The sequence below is a fragment of the Metopolophium dirhodum genome, chromosome 1 (genome assembly GCF_019925205.1).
Source record: "Metopolophium dirhodum isolate CAU chromosome 1, ASM1992520v1, whole genome shotgun sequence".
Lineage (NCBI taxonomy): Eukaryota > Metazoa > Arthropoda > Insecta > Hemiptera > Aphididae > Metopolophium > Metopolophium dirhodum.
In genome coordinates this window covers 71,098,759-71,115,671 of record NC_083560.1, presented here as the reverse complement: position 1 = coordinate 71,115,671, position 16,913 = coordinate 71,098,759, and the positions used below count along the sequence as shown (strand labels likewise).

The 16,913-nt window shown below is 30.1% G+C and overlaps 1 protein-coding gene across 2 annotated transcripts in view; it reads right to left on the bottom strand.

Annotated features, from left to right (window-relative positions):
• LOC132935941 (SRSF protein kinase 3-like) overlaps positions 1–16,913 on the bottom strand; it is a 64,462-nt gene that overhangs the window by 3,487 nt on the left and 44,062 nt on the right. For both annotated transcript variants that reach the window (XM_061002591.1, XM_061002590.1), the window contains exons 3-9: positions 11,764–11,851; positions 11,379–11,573; positions 11,114–11,261; positions 10,190–10,288; positions 9,736–9,860; positions 9,309–9,416; positions 8,487–8,649 (exon numbers count right to left, since the gene is read on the bottom strand). In XM_061002591.1, the coding sequence (XP_060858574.1) occupies positions 8,487–8,649; positions 9,309–9,416; positions 9,736–9,860; positions 10,190–10,288; positions 11,114–11,261; positions 11,379–11,573; positions 11,764–11,851 (926 nt within the window). The remainder of the gene's footprint in view (positions 1–8,486; positions 8,650–9,308; positions 9,417–9,735; positions 9,861–10,189; positions 10,289–11,113; positions 11,262–11,378; positions 11,574–11,763; positions 11,852–16,913) is intronic.

Below are 16,913 nucleotides of genomic sequence, written 5' to 3'. Positions count from 1 at the left end.
ATGAATCAATAGTGAGCTAATGGTCCCTTAAACAAGATTTAGTGGCCCACGATTGGTCCATTTTTAGTGAACCATTAAATTTAATAAATTGTTTATGCAACCCAGCATAAGTATATTTTATGATATAATAATATTTATATTATTTTCATTGACATTTAGTTTACTATTAGTTGAATTAATTTTTGCCGAAAACATTTATTATATTATTATTATTGTTGGTAACTTTTGACTTTTGAGTCAATACCGCAAAACGGTGTATATAGGTTACCTAGGTTATAGGTAAAATAGACGATAGCATAAAATTAATCTCTATGCTTTAAAAATGTCATTGTGTATATAAAATATAATAATGTATGTTATATCCGTAAAAGTTTCAAGTCCCCACGAATAATATTTTTGAATTACAACAAAATAATTTTTAGATTTTGAGCGGAGCGGAACGATTTTTTTTGTGTCTGTGTACACGATAAAAGGAGGCCACACTCGCATGTGTTGTCTCCGTTTGACAAATGAACAACATAACAAAAACTATTTTGCGTGGGAAAGAACCGAGAAGGTTACTGTCATTCATAACTAGGACCAACACTTGTATGCATTTGCATATTTTTATTGGTTGATCAAAAAAATAGCTAGTTTATACCAAAATTTGTTTTATAACCTAACGATACTGTATACGAAATGTAATTTTGCATATTTTTGCATATTATGGTATTTTTGCATTTTTAGAGCATATTTTAGCATTTAGTATATTTTTGGAGCATATTTAAGATTTTAAAAACTCGAGAATTACAAAATATTAATTTGCTTCACTCATATACCTTATTATGGGTATTTCAACTCATTTATGAAAAGAGGTAAAAGTGAAAAATTCTAACACTAGTCGTATAAATAGTTACATCTCTCATGTTTTTGTTTAACTTTATTCATTGGCAGTAATTGTATTATAGTATAAATTGTATAATACATAGAAAAAAATTAATCATTTAATCATTTTTTATAATAACATTTTTTTTTTTTAGAGCATATTTTAAGGGCATATTTTAAGGGCATATTTTGGTAATTTTTAGGGTATAACTGCATACATATTTTATAGATTTTTAGGGCATATAATTGTTGGCCTTAGTCATAATTAAGAAACGAGATTTTCACCACATAAAAAGGAGAACTTTGGCTGTGCAACGTTGTTTTTATTTTTTTGGTATCACTTATATGAAAAAAAGTTCTTACTGTTTCAAAAACCATTATTGTTTGTGTTTTTCAAACTTGAAAAACTTTTTTTATATGAATGATATAAAAAAAATAAAAACAACGTTGCACAGCCAAAGCTCTCCTTTTTATGTGGTGAAAATCTCGTTTCTTAGTTATGATTGTAGCCTTCTCGGTTCTTTCCCGCGCAAAACAGTTTTTGCTATGTTGTACATTTGTAAGACGGAGACAACACATGCAGGTATAGCGTCCTCATAAGTAGTCGAAATAATGATTCGATTTCCAACTTCAGTATCTTGTTCGATGGAAAAGTGAATATTGTTGGTGCATTGGAGAGGTAAAATTTCCAATAGTTTTCAAAAGCGCCGAGAAAAATAAAAAATTAAAAAAAAAAGAATTTTTGACAAATCGATTTTGGTTTTTGGTGTAACTGACATTTTTACTGTTTGTTTATATTAGCATTTTCTATAAACGATAAAATTTTAGAAATATTTTGATTTGTTTTGAACTGTTTAAGGACATATTTAGTTTCAAATTCTTATAGTTTTTATTTCTATGAATGACAATAAAAATTTATTTGTAGGGTAAAAAATTTTGAAAATTTAATACGAAGCTCCTAATATATTGTTACAATGATAATTGAAAAATATTAAAAATCCAGTTAAAATTTTTTTTATATGCATTTAAAGTTCAAATATTGACAAAATGCGTAAAAATGACAAAGATGTGCAAATTATTTTGAGCTGGAAATTCCAAAAAATTTTTTTTTAAATCTAAGATTTGAAAATGTAATATTGTAATACAAGATTCATCATAAGTTTGTCCACCTTTATCAAAAAAAAAAAAATGTCTACAAGAAAGTCTAATTAAATTTTTATAAACGTTTGAAGTTCATATTTTTACAACATTGCATATAAAGTTTTGTTGAAATTATAAACAAAAAACCCTATATAATGTAGTGTATAAGTAATATATTCACACTATAGTTCAGCAGACGCTGACTATACATTTTTATAATACTACAGCATATATGTCTTGTGTAGTGTAGCCATAGTTAGTCGTTGATTTATATTACGCTTCGTAACACTATTGTACATCGTATCATTATACTTATTATTATATTATATATATATCTGATCTTATTATTATTTACCTTTAACTTCCGTATATCTGTGTACTTCAACAGGTTATGGACCCAGTAGTAAGGTCTTTATAATAAAGTCGTGAATAGTTAGTAAAATAATAATTGATTAACGAATTGCGTGTTTTGTGTACAGATAGTGTACAGCAATAATAATTCGCAAAGTAAGTGCAGTGTAGTGTGCGTGCGTTTTCTTAGTGTGCAGATAGTGTACATTTACGTTTTTTTAAATATGGAAAACGAACAATATAAAATCAACAAACTCAAAGATGCATCAAATTGGAACATGTGGACATTTCAAATTAAGGTAATCATGAATGTAGCTGAAATATTTGGTGTAGTAACAGGAAAATCAAAGAAACCAATTTTAGCAAAAATCGGTAATGAAACTGAAGATGAAGCGAGAAAAAGGCATAGCGTTGATTTTTAAATATGGAAAAGGGCAGATAATAAGGCTCAGAAATGTATCGTCACATCGTTAGATGAACAACCTCTACAATACATTATGAACTGTGACACAGCTAATGGTATGTGGAACAAACTACTTTGTGTGTACGAACAGATGTCGGACACAAGCATAACAATAGTATAACAAAAGTTCTATCGCTATACAATGGATCCAAAATAAAATATAGCAGGTCATATTTCAAAATTAGAAAATCTAAGTAGACAACTAAAACAATTGGGAGAACCTATTTCAGAATCAATGTTAATTAAAAAAATTTTGATGACATTAACTGATAGCTATAGGCACCTCTACAGTGCATGGGACTCAATGAATAGTGCAAATAGAACGCTAGAACAATTAACCACTCGGTTGACGGTGTAAGAAACACGACAAGTGCAAGGACAGGAGGTCCGTGACGATGGTGCTGAAAGTAGTGCTTTGACTGCAAACAAAGGAAGTATAATAAAAGTCAAAAAATACGTGAGCAAAAATGGTAATTCAAAACCAGGAAAATGCAATCACTGTAAAAAACCAGGACACTGGAAAAGGGCTGCAGGATATTCAGAAGGAACAAGAAGAAAAGAAATCAACTTCCGGTTTGGCGCTTATTGGTGTACAAAGAAAAATTGAAGAAATCGACGACTCAGACAAATGGTATGTGGACTCAGGTGCGAGCGACCACATGACAAATCGAAAAGAGTGGTTCGTCGATTATAAACATTTTGATCTGCATTATACGTATTGGAGATGGTAAGCACATTATGGCAGTCGGGAAAGGTAACATAAATATTCATACTTATGTTGACAATAAGTGGATAAAAGGCTACTTAGAAAATGTTTTATATGTACCTGATCTAAAGGTAAATTTATTTTCTTGTGGGGCATGCCTTGATAAAGGAATTACAATGGTAACAGACAGTAAAGGTTGTACATTTAAAATTAATAATCGTGTAATTGCAGTCGGTGTTCGTGAGAATAAATTGTTTACAATGCTAATCAAAACAGATATTTCACAGGAAATTGGACACTGTGTTAACGTTGCAGTTAAGAAATTAACATTAGAACACTGGCACAAAATACTATGTCATCAGAATGTCAAACATTTTCGTGAGTATTTAAGACACAATGAAATACAATTTACAGATATACAAGGACAGTTATTCTGTGAACCATGCATCTATGGCAAACAGCATAAGGAGACGTTCACTCAGAGCAAAACAATAACTACTGAACCAGGCCAAATAATACACAGCGACGGTTGTGGACCCATGGAAGAGAATTCATTAGGAGGTAAAAGATATTTCATTATCTTTAAAGATGATTATTCTAAATATACTTATGTCTATTTTATGAAACATTAATCTGAGGTTAAAGAAAAACTTAATTGTTTTCTGAATATGATTAAAACTCAAACAAAAAACGTTATTAAAACTATTAGAAGTGACTGTGGATTAGAGTAGGTATAAGAATTCCGAAGTTCAATCAATTTTAAATCATCTTGGTATAAAGCATGAAACAAGTGTAAATTATACTGATAATTCAGGGAAAGTATGTAAAACTCTATACGAGTTATGGTTTGATAAACTTCCTAAAATAGAAAAGTTCGTAGAATTTGGAATAAATGCATATAGTTTAGTTCCAAAACAACGACGATGAAAAACAAGGACAATAACAAGGAAATGGGTCAAATGTCAACGTGTACAACTTGCGAGACAGAAGTAATATTAAGAAACCATTACGTTATGATAATTCAGCCTTTTTCGTAGTCGAATCCGATCCAGTGAATTTCAAGGAAGCTGTGGAGTCATAAAATTCAGAAAAATGGATAGAAGCCAATAAGCCATGAACAATGAAATGGAATCTCTTGAACAAAACGGAACATGGTCTCTCGAAAGTTACCTAAGGACAGAACTATTGTAAATTGTGGTTGGGTGTATAAAACAAAATACAATGTTCATGGATATGTTGATCGATACAAGGCTAGGCTAGTAACAAAAGGGTATAGTCAAATATTTGGTATTGATTTTAATGAAACTTTTAGTCCTGTAGTAAAGTTCGCTTCAATTCGGTCTATATTAGCTATATCAACAGCAGAACAATTACAACTTCGACAATTTGACGTTCAAACAGCCTTTTTATATGGAGATTTGGACGAAGAAATTTATATGAGACAACCAGAAGGGTTCAACGATGGTACTGAAATGGTGTGCAGACTTCAACGCAGTTTATATGGTCTAAAGCAGTCACCACGATGTTGGAACATAAAGTTCAAAACATTTCTTCTTAACTTTAATCTATTAGAAACAAAAGCAGATCCCTGTGTTTTTGTTAATAGAGAAAATATAAAGTATCAATTGTCGCTATATTTGTTGATGATGGTCTAGTTGCAGCTACATCGAGTCAGGATGTAAATGCATTAATTTAATATTTGAGATAACATTTCAATATTACTGAAGGAGAATTGAATCAATTTTTAGGTACAGAAATTGAGCAAAAATCTGATAAATCAATTGTAATGCACCAAGGGTTGTATTGTAAAAGAATATTGGAGAAGTTCAATATGACTGAAGCAAATCCAGTTCAAATACCAGCAGACCCTCAAAATTCATTAGATGACAAGCAACAAAATACTAATCTAACTAGTAAAGTCCCATATCGTGAAGCAGTCGGAAGCTCATTATATCTCAGTCAGATTACAAGACCTGACATAACTTTTTCAGTAAATCTAGTTAGTAGATACATCGAGGATCCAAAGGAACAACACTGGATAGTAGTGAAACGAATTTTAAAATATTTAAAGGGAACTATTAATTTTGGATTGATATTTAGTTCTAGACAAAAACTCATGTTAAAGGGATACAGTGATACTGAATATGCAGGTGACTTGGATACAAGAAGGTCAACATCAGGGTCAGTATTTACATTAGGATCTGGAAGTATAGCATGGTGTTCACGTCGTCAACAGTGTGTTAGCCTTAGCACAACTGAATCAGAGTACATAGCTTTAAGTCAACCAGTACAAGAATTAACTTGGTTAAAATTGTTTTTAGGTGAATTGCTGGACCAACCAAAAATGGTGCCAACGATGTATGGGGACAATCAAAGTGCGATTAAACTCGTAAAAAATCCAAAGTTTCATAGAAGAACAAAGCACATAGATGTTCGCTACCACTATATAAGAGAAAAGTTCAATGAAGGATTTTTTTCATTGGAGTACATATCCAGCAAGGAGCAGATTGCGGACATTATGACAAAGCCAACTCCACGAACGCGGTTCAATGAGCTAAGGGAGATGTTAGGAGTTATAAATATTGATGTATAAGGGTATATTGTTTAAGGGAAAGTGTTGGAATTATAAACAAAACACCCTATATAATGTAGTGTATGAGTAATATATTTACACTGTAGTTCAGCAGACACTGACTATACATTTTTATAATACTACAGCATATATGTCTTGTATAGTGTAGCCGGGTATACATAGTTAGTCGTTAATTTATATTACGCCTCGTAACACTATTGTACATCGTATCATTATACTTATTATTATATTATATATATATCCGATCTTATTATTATTTACCTTTAACTTCTGTATATCTGTGCACTTCAACAAATTGTATTTGTTAGGGCAAAAAGCGTGACAATTTAATACAAGGCTCCTGATATATTGCTACAATAGCAGTTGAAAAATATTAAAAATACATAGGCAACATTTTTTTAGTAAGCATTTAAAGTTCAAATTTAAACAAAATTTAAAACAAGGTTCCGCGTAAATAGGTATAAATTTCTTTATTCACAATTATAATATCAAATATACTTAGTAATATCATAGGCTGACTGACCGTCTATTTTTTAAGTAGTACAAAATTAAGACTATAAAAAATTAAATATACAAATATTATATTTATATAACGAAGTCAGCTTTCAATATGAAATAATATAAAAGTAATTACTTTATTGCTGATCGCTTCATATTTAATGTTAAGAGAAGAGAAGTGGTTGGGGGATGTTAAGCGATTTCAGGTAACTGATTATTCAAAATTATATAATATGGTACCTATATAATGACTAATGAGGAACAGTCGAGAGTGTGAGAAGTGGCAGACGCTTCCGGTGAAGTATAATGTGCAAAGGGGAGAATCATTTAATCCAAGTTTATAGGAGTGATCGGGAAGAAGCGAATGACAACAAAATAATTAAAACTATTATTTTTTCTTTAAATATCTTATTTCGTCTAAATTTGAACTTCAAATCTCTATAAAAAAAGTGTTTGTATATATTTTATGTTTTTGGTTTCAGTATGAAGTATGAAGTACTTTTGAGGAACCTTGTATTACACTTTAAAAACATAGGTATGAATATAACATTTTAGTTATTTTAATTTAGTCTAACTTAAATTATCACGCTTAACTGTCAAAGTGATTTCACCGGAAGGTTTCTTAAATCCGTTATTAAAGTCATAATAAATTACTGTCATAACTTACACTAATATTGTACTTATATTATGTAACAGCTGGTCGTAGATTATATTATTATGACGAAAAAAAAATATATTGCGACTATTATAGGTAGCTATTTATTTTCGATTTTTTAAATTAGTTTATGAACGATTTATGAGCATTTTGTATTACATTTTCAATTTTTTGATAGAGCAAAATATTTTTTATCGATATTTATATAAAAAAAATCGAATGTATCAAATGTTAAGTGTTTATAAGACTATAAATAACCTCAAAAGAGTCAAAATATTTCGAAAATTATACCATACTGGATAGAAAATGCTAATATAAATAGGTATAAATATTAAGTGAAAATTTTATTTTTGTTTTAATTTATTATAACAAAATAATATAATACAATGTTGTCGTTTTCCCTTCATTTTTCCCAATTATATTGAAAAGTACTGGGAATTTTTACTTTTGACCACCCCCCCCCCCCAAAAAAAAAGTAGATAATTAACTAGATCCAATTAGCTACCAGAAGTCCAAAAACCATTCTTTAAGTTGAAAATCAGACGAAAAATACACACAATCACAGTGGTGGCTGGTGCTTAAGGGCACACGGACAAGTAGCCCGGTGCCCCACGTCCCCACCCAACATTTCGAATAAAAGAAAGAACTTAAATCAAATTAAAACATCTTACATACGACACACCTAATAATTATTGTAGCGGTATATAGCTGACAATATTATTGAAATTCCATCAGACGCAATGTTTGAAGTGATCAATGTATTATACGATATTTAATATTATTTTGTTTATATCAGCTATTATAGTTTGAATCCCATTATATTTATGTTTTTCTTAAATAAATTGTTTGCAAACATGATATTGAAAAAGTAAAAACGATAGCACACAATAAAGTACTCTTCTTTTAATTATGTAAATTTGGATTCTTATCTATAACTGTAGCATTCTCACTTTTTTCCCACTCAAAACAGTTTTCCTATAATATGATTTCGTAATCATACAACAATAAATTAATATCAATAATAGTATTGACGTAGGACCCTTTGTAAGTTACTTTGAATTATTATTTAAAATTGCCTACATAAACCCCTTAAAAAACGAATTTGCAGCATCCTCTTAAGTAGATGCGTGGTGAACGTGATTTATCAAAATCTTGTGGCTTTATAAAAATAATGAGTTTATGAGTTGTATTACTTGCATTAAACCATTAAAATTACCGTTGGTCCTGAAAAAGCTGCTGGAGTGTTTGCCGCTTTGAATCACGTACATCGGTATCTGGCCTAAGAGCTCGATTATGTGGGCTATATGGTCTTCGTCTTTGTTGTAAGTGGCCCCAGAGTGCGGGTCGAATAAAAAATCACCAGTAGCCAGCTCGAATGCCTGAAAATTTGAACGGGTTTTATTTAAGTACATACCTATTGTTCGTACCTACAGGCTACAATCTATACAAACTACAATATACATGAAATGTGTATTAATGTATTATACGCATAAGACATAAGTGTATAACTGTATATTATATAAGATCTAAAGACTAAAGGTCTGTACGTTTTTACATTTCAAAGCTGCGATCGAGTTCGAAATTTACGATTCTTAATTGCAACGGAGCTGTTTTTACGCTTTGTATGTTATGACAGCTCGCTTACATTTTGTCATATTTATAACTATTAATATACGAGTACCTACCTGGGTCCTAATATATATATATTTTTTAATTTAAATTTAAATAATATCGTCTATTTAAATTTTAAAGTAACTTTAATACTCAAATCTCAAAAAGTGTTTTGTGAAAATAAACGTAAAACTAAACCACATGGAATTGTAAAATAAATAAATACGTAAAGATATGTATTTAATTAAGAAACATAATATTATATTACTATAGTAGGTAGGTATATATAAATATTTTTAAGATGTAGGTGTAATGTGTAATTAAATATTTCTAGGAAAAGGTTTAAAATAATTATTTTGAATTTGTTGGACACAGAAAACAATGTACACGAATATATTATTGTAAGTCATGATTGATAAAAACAAACCAGACAAGCTGTGCTCCAAATGTCTGCAGGTGTGCCGTATCCAGCACCTAGTAGAACCTCCAGACTTCGGTATTGACGAGTTTGAATATTTTCTGTGTAGTGATTATCCTACGAAAAATAAAATAAAATGATGAAAAGTATTATTTTTATGTAACAAGTATAAATTATGCCTATTTTGCAATACCATACAAATATAAGTATATTATTCTCAAGGTCAGTATTATAATATGTTACAACATCGAGTGTTCAATATGACAGTTTAGGTATTATACACTCGATGTTAACAGTCAAAAACACTAATGGAATGTTGGCATAATAACATGAATATTATTATTATAATATTATTCATTATCATTATTTAATGATGCGAATACCATATATCATCCATCATGTTATTAATTATTAAGATTTAAGACGCAATAATTACCTCCCAACAAGCGTTACCAAGATCAGCTATTTTGATATTTACACTTCCCAAGTCGTCCAACAATTCGTATAATCTTTTGAACTTACTAATTTTTCTAAAATAACAATTTGATTCGGCATAACTCTCTAGATAAAACACACAAATGTAATAAATATTTGTAAAACAAATAGAAAAATAATTATATTAGCCATTGGGTAGGTGATGATTCGCAACAATTTGTAGTTCTGAAAGTAGAAGAAAATTCTGACCAGATTTTTGACGGAAAATCAAAGTCATCAAATTTTAATAATATTATCTATATAATTTATTTGCGGATGGGAGCCTATTCGAACAGTGTTGATGATAAGTTATTTTTATCAGGAAACAATTCGGAAATTCGTACACTTTATTTTGACCCAGGAACCAATTCCGTAATCCCCGATCGTATAATATGATAGAAAATATTTATACTAACCGCTTTCCATGTCCAACGATTGTTCCGATCGACTTCCGTCTAATCGATAATTACCCTGTAATCTTTCATCGGCGGTATTTTTTCCACATTTTTTGTTGCCTAAATAAGTGCAAAATTCAAAGTAATTACGGTAATAATTTTATATTTTAAACAGATTTTAAACTCATAAACCTTGCAAGTTTATGTATTTAAATAAAGAATAGGTATATGGACATATTATTTACATAGGTAGTGGAATACATCAGTAAATAACGGTATAATGATAAAATAATAATATACAGTTCTACACTTTGACGTAATAGCGATACCTACAGTATAATACTATAATATTTACTATTATAATTGTAGTAGTATAGTAGAAATTCAACATAATATTAATTTAATCTACCAAATAATATTTAATGACTTTCAAATTGGCTGGACCTGATTGAAGTAACTATTAGATATAACTCGTGCAATATGTATTTTCTAAGTAAGAGCATAGTTAACAGCGTCATCGAGCTAACTTAATTAAATGTCAGAATATATTTAACTGTGAATCAAGATCTGATGTCAAGTTTTTCATTAACATGAAAAATAATTAATTTTAAATTTTGAAATGATTAAATTTATAATCAATTGCTTATATTAGGTATGTTTTATTGCTTGGATAATAAACCTATGCGGCTATACCTAATATTTAAATAAATTAAAAATGTCAAGTCTATTGTTTTTTCGTATTACAACGAAATAATTTACGTTAAAAATGGGCTTATTGTACATTTCTCCAATTTTTCGTAATTATTTTCGGTAATTTTTTTCTGGCTTATCAGGATACAAAGCAAATAAAAAAAAAAAATACGTCTTAAATCTCTCTAGTGATACTTTTAAAGCACTAACGCATTGGCATGCACTATAATATAGGAAGTACCTTCATACACTTACGTAAGCTCAGTATAGACATTTGTTTGCAACTGTTTTCGGCTGTTAGCTTTATGTATTGGTGTTGTGCACAAATCAATATATTCTCAGGCTTGATGTCCGTGTGAATTATGTGACAAGTCTCGTGAAGGTATTTCAGCCCTTGCAGCACCTAGGATATATACACAAATCGGTATTACTCGTATAGCGTGAATGATACGAATATAATGCGCACAGCTCGTTGTTATTTACTGCGAAAGTGTTCTCTCAATTGAACGCCTGAACTCACTTGTCTGATGATATGTTTCACCAAGTACAGAGGTATCCCCTGGTAGTTGGTCCTCTTGATGAGCTTAAGTAAATTGGGTCCCAGCGCCTCGAATACCATGACCACGTGCATACCCCGCAAACCGTCTATTCGGAAATCGTCGAACAACTGAATGATCTTTGTACGGTTCGTATCCAAATCTCGGTGACGATATATCTGAATAGTATAATATTATCATTATTGTTAGGTATGATAACATTTTGTTCTTTCCGGTATTCTGTGCACACTGCACACATGAACGATAATAAGATAACCGATAAACCGATTATAAATTATAATACTGCGTATAGTGACATAGTGCTGTACTGCTGCATATTCTGTTTTTCGGGTTCGGTGACATACTTACGCTTTTCAACATTCGTATTTCATCCAACGCACTTTCTGTGTAGTCAATTGCGGATTTCACGACCTTGAGAGCTGAAAAGTTGTGTGCCCTATAAAATGACAAAAACATAATCTTATTACCTAGGCAAGCATACGAATATAAATTATTTTTTTATTACTTTCTGTTAAAAAAATTTAACGTTAAATGTCTAACTTATGCTGTTATAATAATCATAATAACAATGCATTTTTGTTAGTAAAATCAAATAATGTAAAAATCTTATTTGAATTATATTTTCATATTTTCCATCATTTATTTTTTAAACTTCATTATTGTCATATTGTATTGTATATACATGTAAAAGTGAGTGAGATGTTATTATATGTATACACTAGACTAAACAATTTTGAGTAAAATTAAAATTATATTATATCTCTGTCTCTCTATTCTTTTGTTTTAAAGAGGGACAATGACTAACATTGATTATGTTAAATAACGTTTAAAAATATTTTCGTAAACTAAAAAGCAATTTTATGGATTACAGGAGGCATTTTGTTACTGTAGTAGGTAGCGTTAATATAACACAACAACTCTCTCCGGAATATTCGAGAGCAATTTGAATAAAAATAAACTTATTCAGCTTCCTGTATTTGAAAGAAAATTTGAGTGTGTTTAAATAAGCCTTACCGATAAAATATCTAATTTAGAGTTTAAATTTCGTATAACCTATAAGTTCTAGATTTTTAGGCATTTCATTTTTTACTTCAATATGTATTATTAGTTTAGATTTTGGGTTAAAAATATTCGCATTAAAATACTAAAACTAATAATATTCCACATTCATTTCATGCAAACTTTTAACTACCTTGTACCTACCAAGAAGATGGTCTGAAATTAATTATGAGTTTAGATCAAGTCATAATTTATAATGTTGAAATAATCACTATAATATTTAATCATATTTTGAAAATCATTAATTATTGTCTTTATACATTTTTTTTTTGTTTTTATTGATCTTAAAAACAACTCGGCAGCAAAGGTCATTAGTTCACAATTCTTAATAACAATTTAGATAATATACATAGGGTTCATAGATACAATTATATTTTGTTAATTAAATTAGTTAGTTTAAGAAATTTAAGCGTTTTTTTGTTCTGATCAGGTTGTGGTCCGAGAGTTGAGTCGAGGGTTTCGGTCAAGTTGAGGTCCTGGTCGTAAACATGACATTCAGTCAAGATGTGTTTGACGGCGAGATGTTGGCCGCAGGCTTCACAAAAGGGGCGTTCGTCATTGGACATGAGATATCCGCGGGTAAGTCTAGTATGTCCTATTCTTAAACGATTTAAGGCGGTTTCTTCCTTTTGATTGAGGTTGGAATTATCCATCTGAAAGTTGTTGACTTGATCTGGTTTAATTTAGTATTCTGGCTATTCCAGGATATGTGCCATTTTTTTCTAATATATGTTTTCAATGAGTTTTTAAAGTCATCGTAGGTTATGAAGTCTAGTAATGGCGTGTTCATGTCGGAGATGGCCATATTAGCATATGTATCCGCAGTTTCGTTACCTGAGATACCGGTATAATTTGTTTTTTTTTTTGTTTAGCTTCGTCAATTTTATTTTGGATGAGGATGGCAATGTCACCGGGGTGAGTTTTGTTTTTAACACTGTTTATGGCGCTGAGGGAATCACTGAGAATTGAAAATTGGTGTGTGGTGAGGTGTTTATTACTTCTATGGCTTTTAGAATTGCTAGAGCTTCGGCAGAAAATATTGAACAATCATTGGGAAGCTTGAAAGTTAAGTTTTGATTTTCAAGTATGATTGCAATTCCAACCCCATTGCATGACTTTGAGGCATCGGTATAAATTTTTTGAAAGTTCTTGAAGTCATCTAGGATTCCTTAAAAGTGTCTTTTAAATATCTTGGGGGCTGTGTTCGGTTTGGATAAGGCGCTTAGCTCGGTATTGGTTAGGTAATTGTTTTCCCAAGGGGGGCTATGTACGATTCGCGACGGATGATTTTTACTGAGGAGAATTCGATTTCATTGGTCAGCTTGACAATTTCATTGTTTATGTTACTGTATTTGTCTCCGTTGCGACTAGCAAGTCTAGCGATGTTTTTAATGGATAGTTCTATTCTTCTCAGTGTAGGAGGGGGTATGCCGGCTATGCTATAAATGCTGAGAGTAGGGCTGCTCCGGAAGGCTCCTATTGCTAGTCTTAGTCCGCTATTATTAACTGTATCTATCAGTTTTAGGGTAGATTTGGTTGCTGTTCTGTATAATATTGACGCGTAGTTGATTTTGGATTGAATGGTTGCGTTGTATATTTTTATTAGAGATTTGGAATCACCTCCACATGAAGTGTGTGATAAGATTTTAATTGTTTTTAGTGAGCTGCTTGTGGTTTTTTTTAGGTGTTTTATGTAGGGTGACCAGGTTTGACGTTTGTCAAATATTACTCCTAGAATTTTAACAGAATCTTTGTTGGCAATTGGGGTATCGTTTGTTTTAATAACTAGCTCATTGACTCTTTTTTTTTGTAAAAGATGAACAAGAGGACTTTTCAGGGAAGAAGTTGAATCCGGTTTTGTTTGCCCATTTTTCTAAGTTGTTGGTGGTTATTTGTAAAAAAAATTGAACAGTTTCGACTTTGTTGCTCCTGCACCAGTAGTTGAAGTCGTCGGCGAATAAGTTGCATTTTACTGGAGGGTTGCAGTTTTGAGTGATGTCATTAATTGCAATCAGGAAAAGTGTTACTGAAAGAGCATAACCTTGTGGAACTCCATTTTCTCGGGTGAATTCCCTGGATAAGTGGTTATTGGCTTTTACTTGGAATTTTCGGTTTGAGGTAAAATTGGTTATAATGTTGAGCAGTCTACCTTGGCATAGGATTGTGTTTAGTTTGATAATAATGTTGTGCCTCCAAGTTGTGTCATATGCTTTGGCTATATGTAAGTTAATTACGCCCATGAGTTGCTTGTTTTCTAATGTTAGTTTGATTTCTTCGTTAATTTCGTGTAAGCTATCCATAGTGCATCTATTTTTCCTAAACCCATTTTATACATTTTATAGGAGGCTATATTGCTAGGAGTTTACTGTAGTGTTTTTAATGATCGATGATAAAATGTGACGATTTATAAATTAATTTCATTTCGATTTAATTAAATCAAGCTTATTTATATATATATATATTGAAATAAAGTACATTTTTACATTCTTGAAATATTATTTCGTGTTTCTTAGAATTTAGTTTTTTTTTGTTGTTGTAAAATTTGGTAAAAATTAAATCTTATAGTGTCACTTTGGGAAATTTGAAGTGATAGAAGTAGCTTGTTAAAAAAATCCAAACAGTTAAAGGAGAAATAGGAATAGGTACAGACAGAATTTCCGTTTATCCGTTGTGGCTCATTGCTATCATACATTTATGGAGATCACGAAGAATTGATTGAATATAATATTATTATTATTTATTGATTCGTTTATGAACTATAGTGTATTTCAAAATTACTAATTGTTATTTAACGTATTCTTATTTTGTATACATATTTTGAATGAAATATCCATATTTAATTATGTGGTATTACTAATGGTGTAATTAAGTCCTATTTATTACGTATTTTAATTATTGTAAGTTACAGTTATAAATCATAACCGTAGAATAAATAGATACTTACTCAAAAAAAATACATACAAATATGAAGAAACTAATCATGAATCTGTGAAAAATAGGTTAGGTAGGTGTATTATATTATGTTAATGAATATTTAAATTATATCAATTGTAAATCAATAATTATAGCATTGTGATTTGTGAGTATAAGTACCTAGGTATTAAAAATTAAATCATAATTATTGTATCTTTTAATTGTTCAGTAATATATTTATATTAATCACGTGACGTAAAATAATAATTTAGTTATAATGCAATTACACGCATACTAGGATGAGTAAATCAATTTTTTCTGATAATCTAATTACAATCACATATAAATAATTATAAATTATAATATAGCAAATGTAGGTAATTTAAAACCAGTCACCTACCCAATACCTACAAAGTAAGCTTTAAATGCATTATAATTTATAATAATTAAATTTGAACTCTAAATTATCTAGGTGAATAATAATAAATTAATAACAACAATATTTTATTATTTTATGAAATTAAAAAAATAACCAACATTTTTTCAGTATGGTATTTTAGGTGGTTCATAAATACATAATTTCATTCTATTAAAAAACAAATAAATCAATGTTAAGTAAATTAATAATCTGAATGACAGTAATCCGCACTAATGCGAATAATGTACCTAATGTTTTATAATTTTTTGATAAAATATTCAAAAGTCCGATATGAAAAACGCCATTACAGTAATTTAAATAAATAAACATTTAAAGAAGTAATAGAAGTATGCAAATCCCTTTATCATATATTCTCATTCATATACTCTCAAGACTATTTTAAATTTGAGTGTCGTATCAAGTTTTGAACCAATTGAAATACTATGTTATAATATTTCGTTTTGTCAGTCTTCTTCCCATCACGCATATATTTAATGTTATGAAGGTACATAATATAGTAAGTATGTAAGTATGTAGTGACTTCCCTATTTAGATGTAAGAACGTAGTTATTTCAACATGATCGGAAATCGTGCACCGAATGAATGGTAATTTTCAAAATCCTGAATACGATGAAAACATTATTATTCCGCAGTTGTATGTTTAATATAAACCATGTCGACTCTAACAAAGTCTGACAAACAACTTTACATACACTTTATGTAACTATTGTGTGTATACTAACCCTCTGCTTATTATTCTTGTGTCAGGTACAATACTGCAACATAGTGCATTAGTGTATACTGCAGAAATATTGTCTGCACAACGTCTAGTATAATATATTATTGAAGATTACAAAGTACAAACAAAGCAGATAATGATAATAAATAATAATAACAAATAACTAACAATAATAATAGTGTAATTACCCCCGACGAGTTACTTAATGCAGGTTAGGTACCTATTTTTTAGGTTAGGTACCTATTAGTAATAGGTATCATAGGCTGACTGACTGTCTTTGCTCAGAATCGTTTTTCTTATGCAATTATCTCATATAGTACACCATCCATCACAGTAACTAACTTCTGACCTACTGTACAGCAGAGCAAC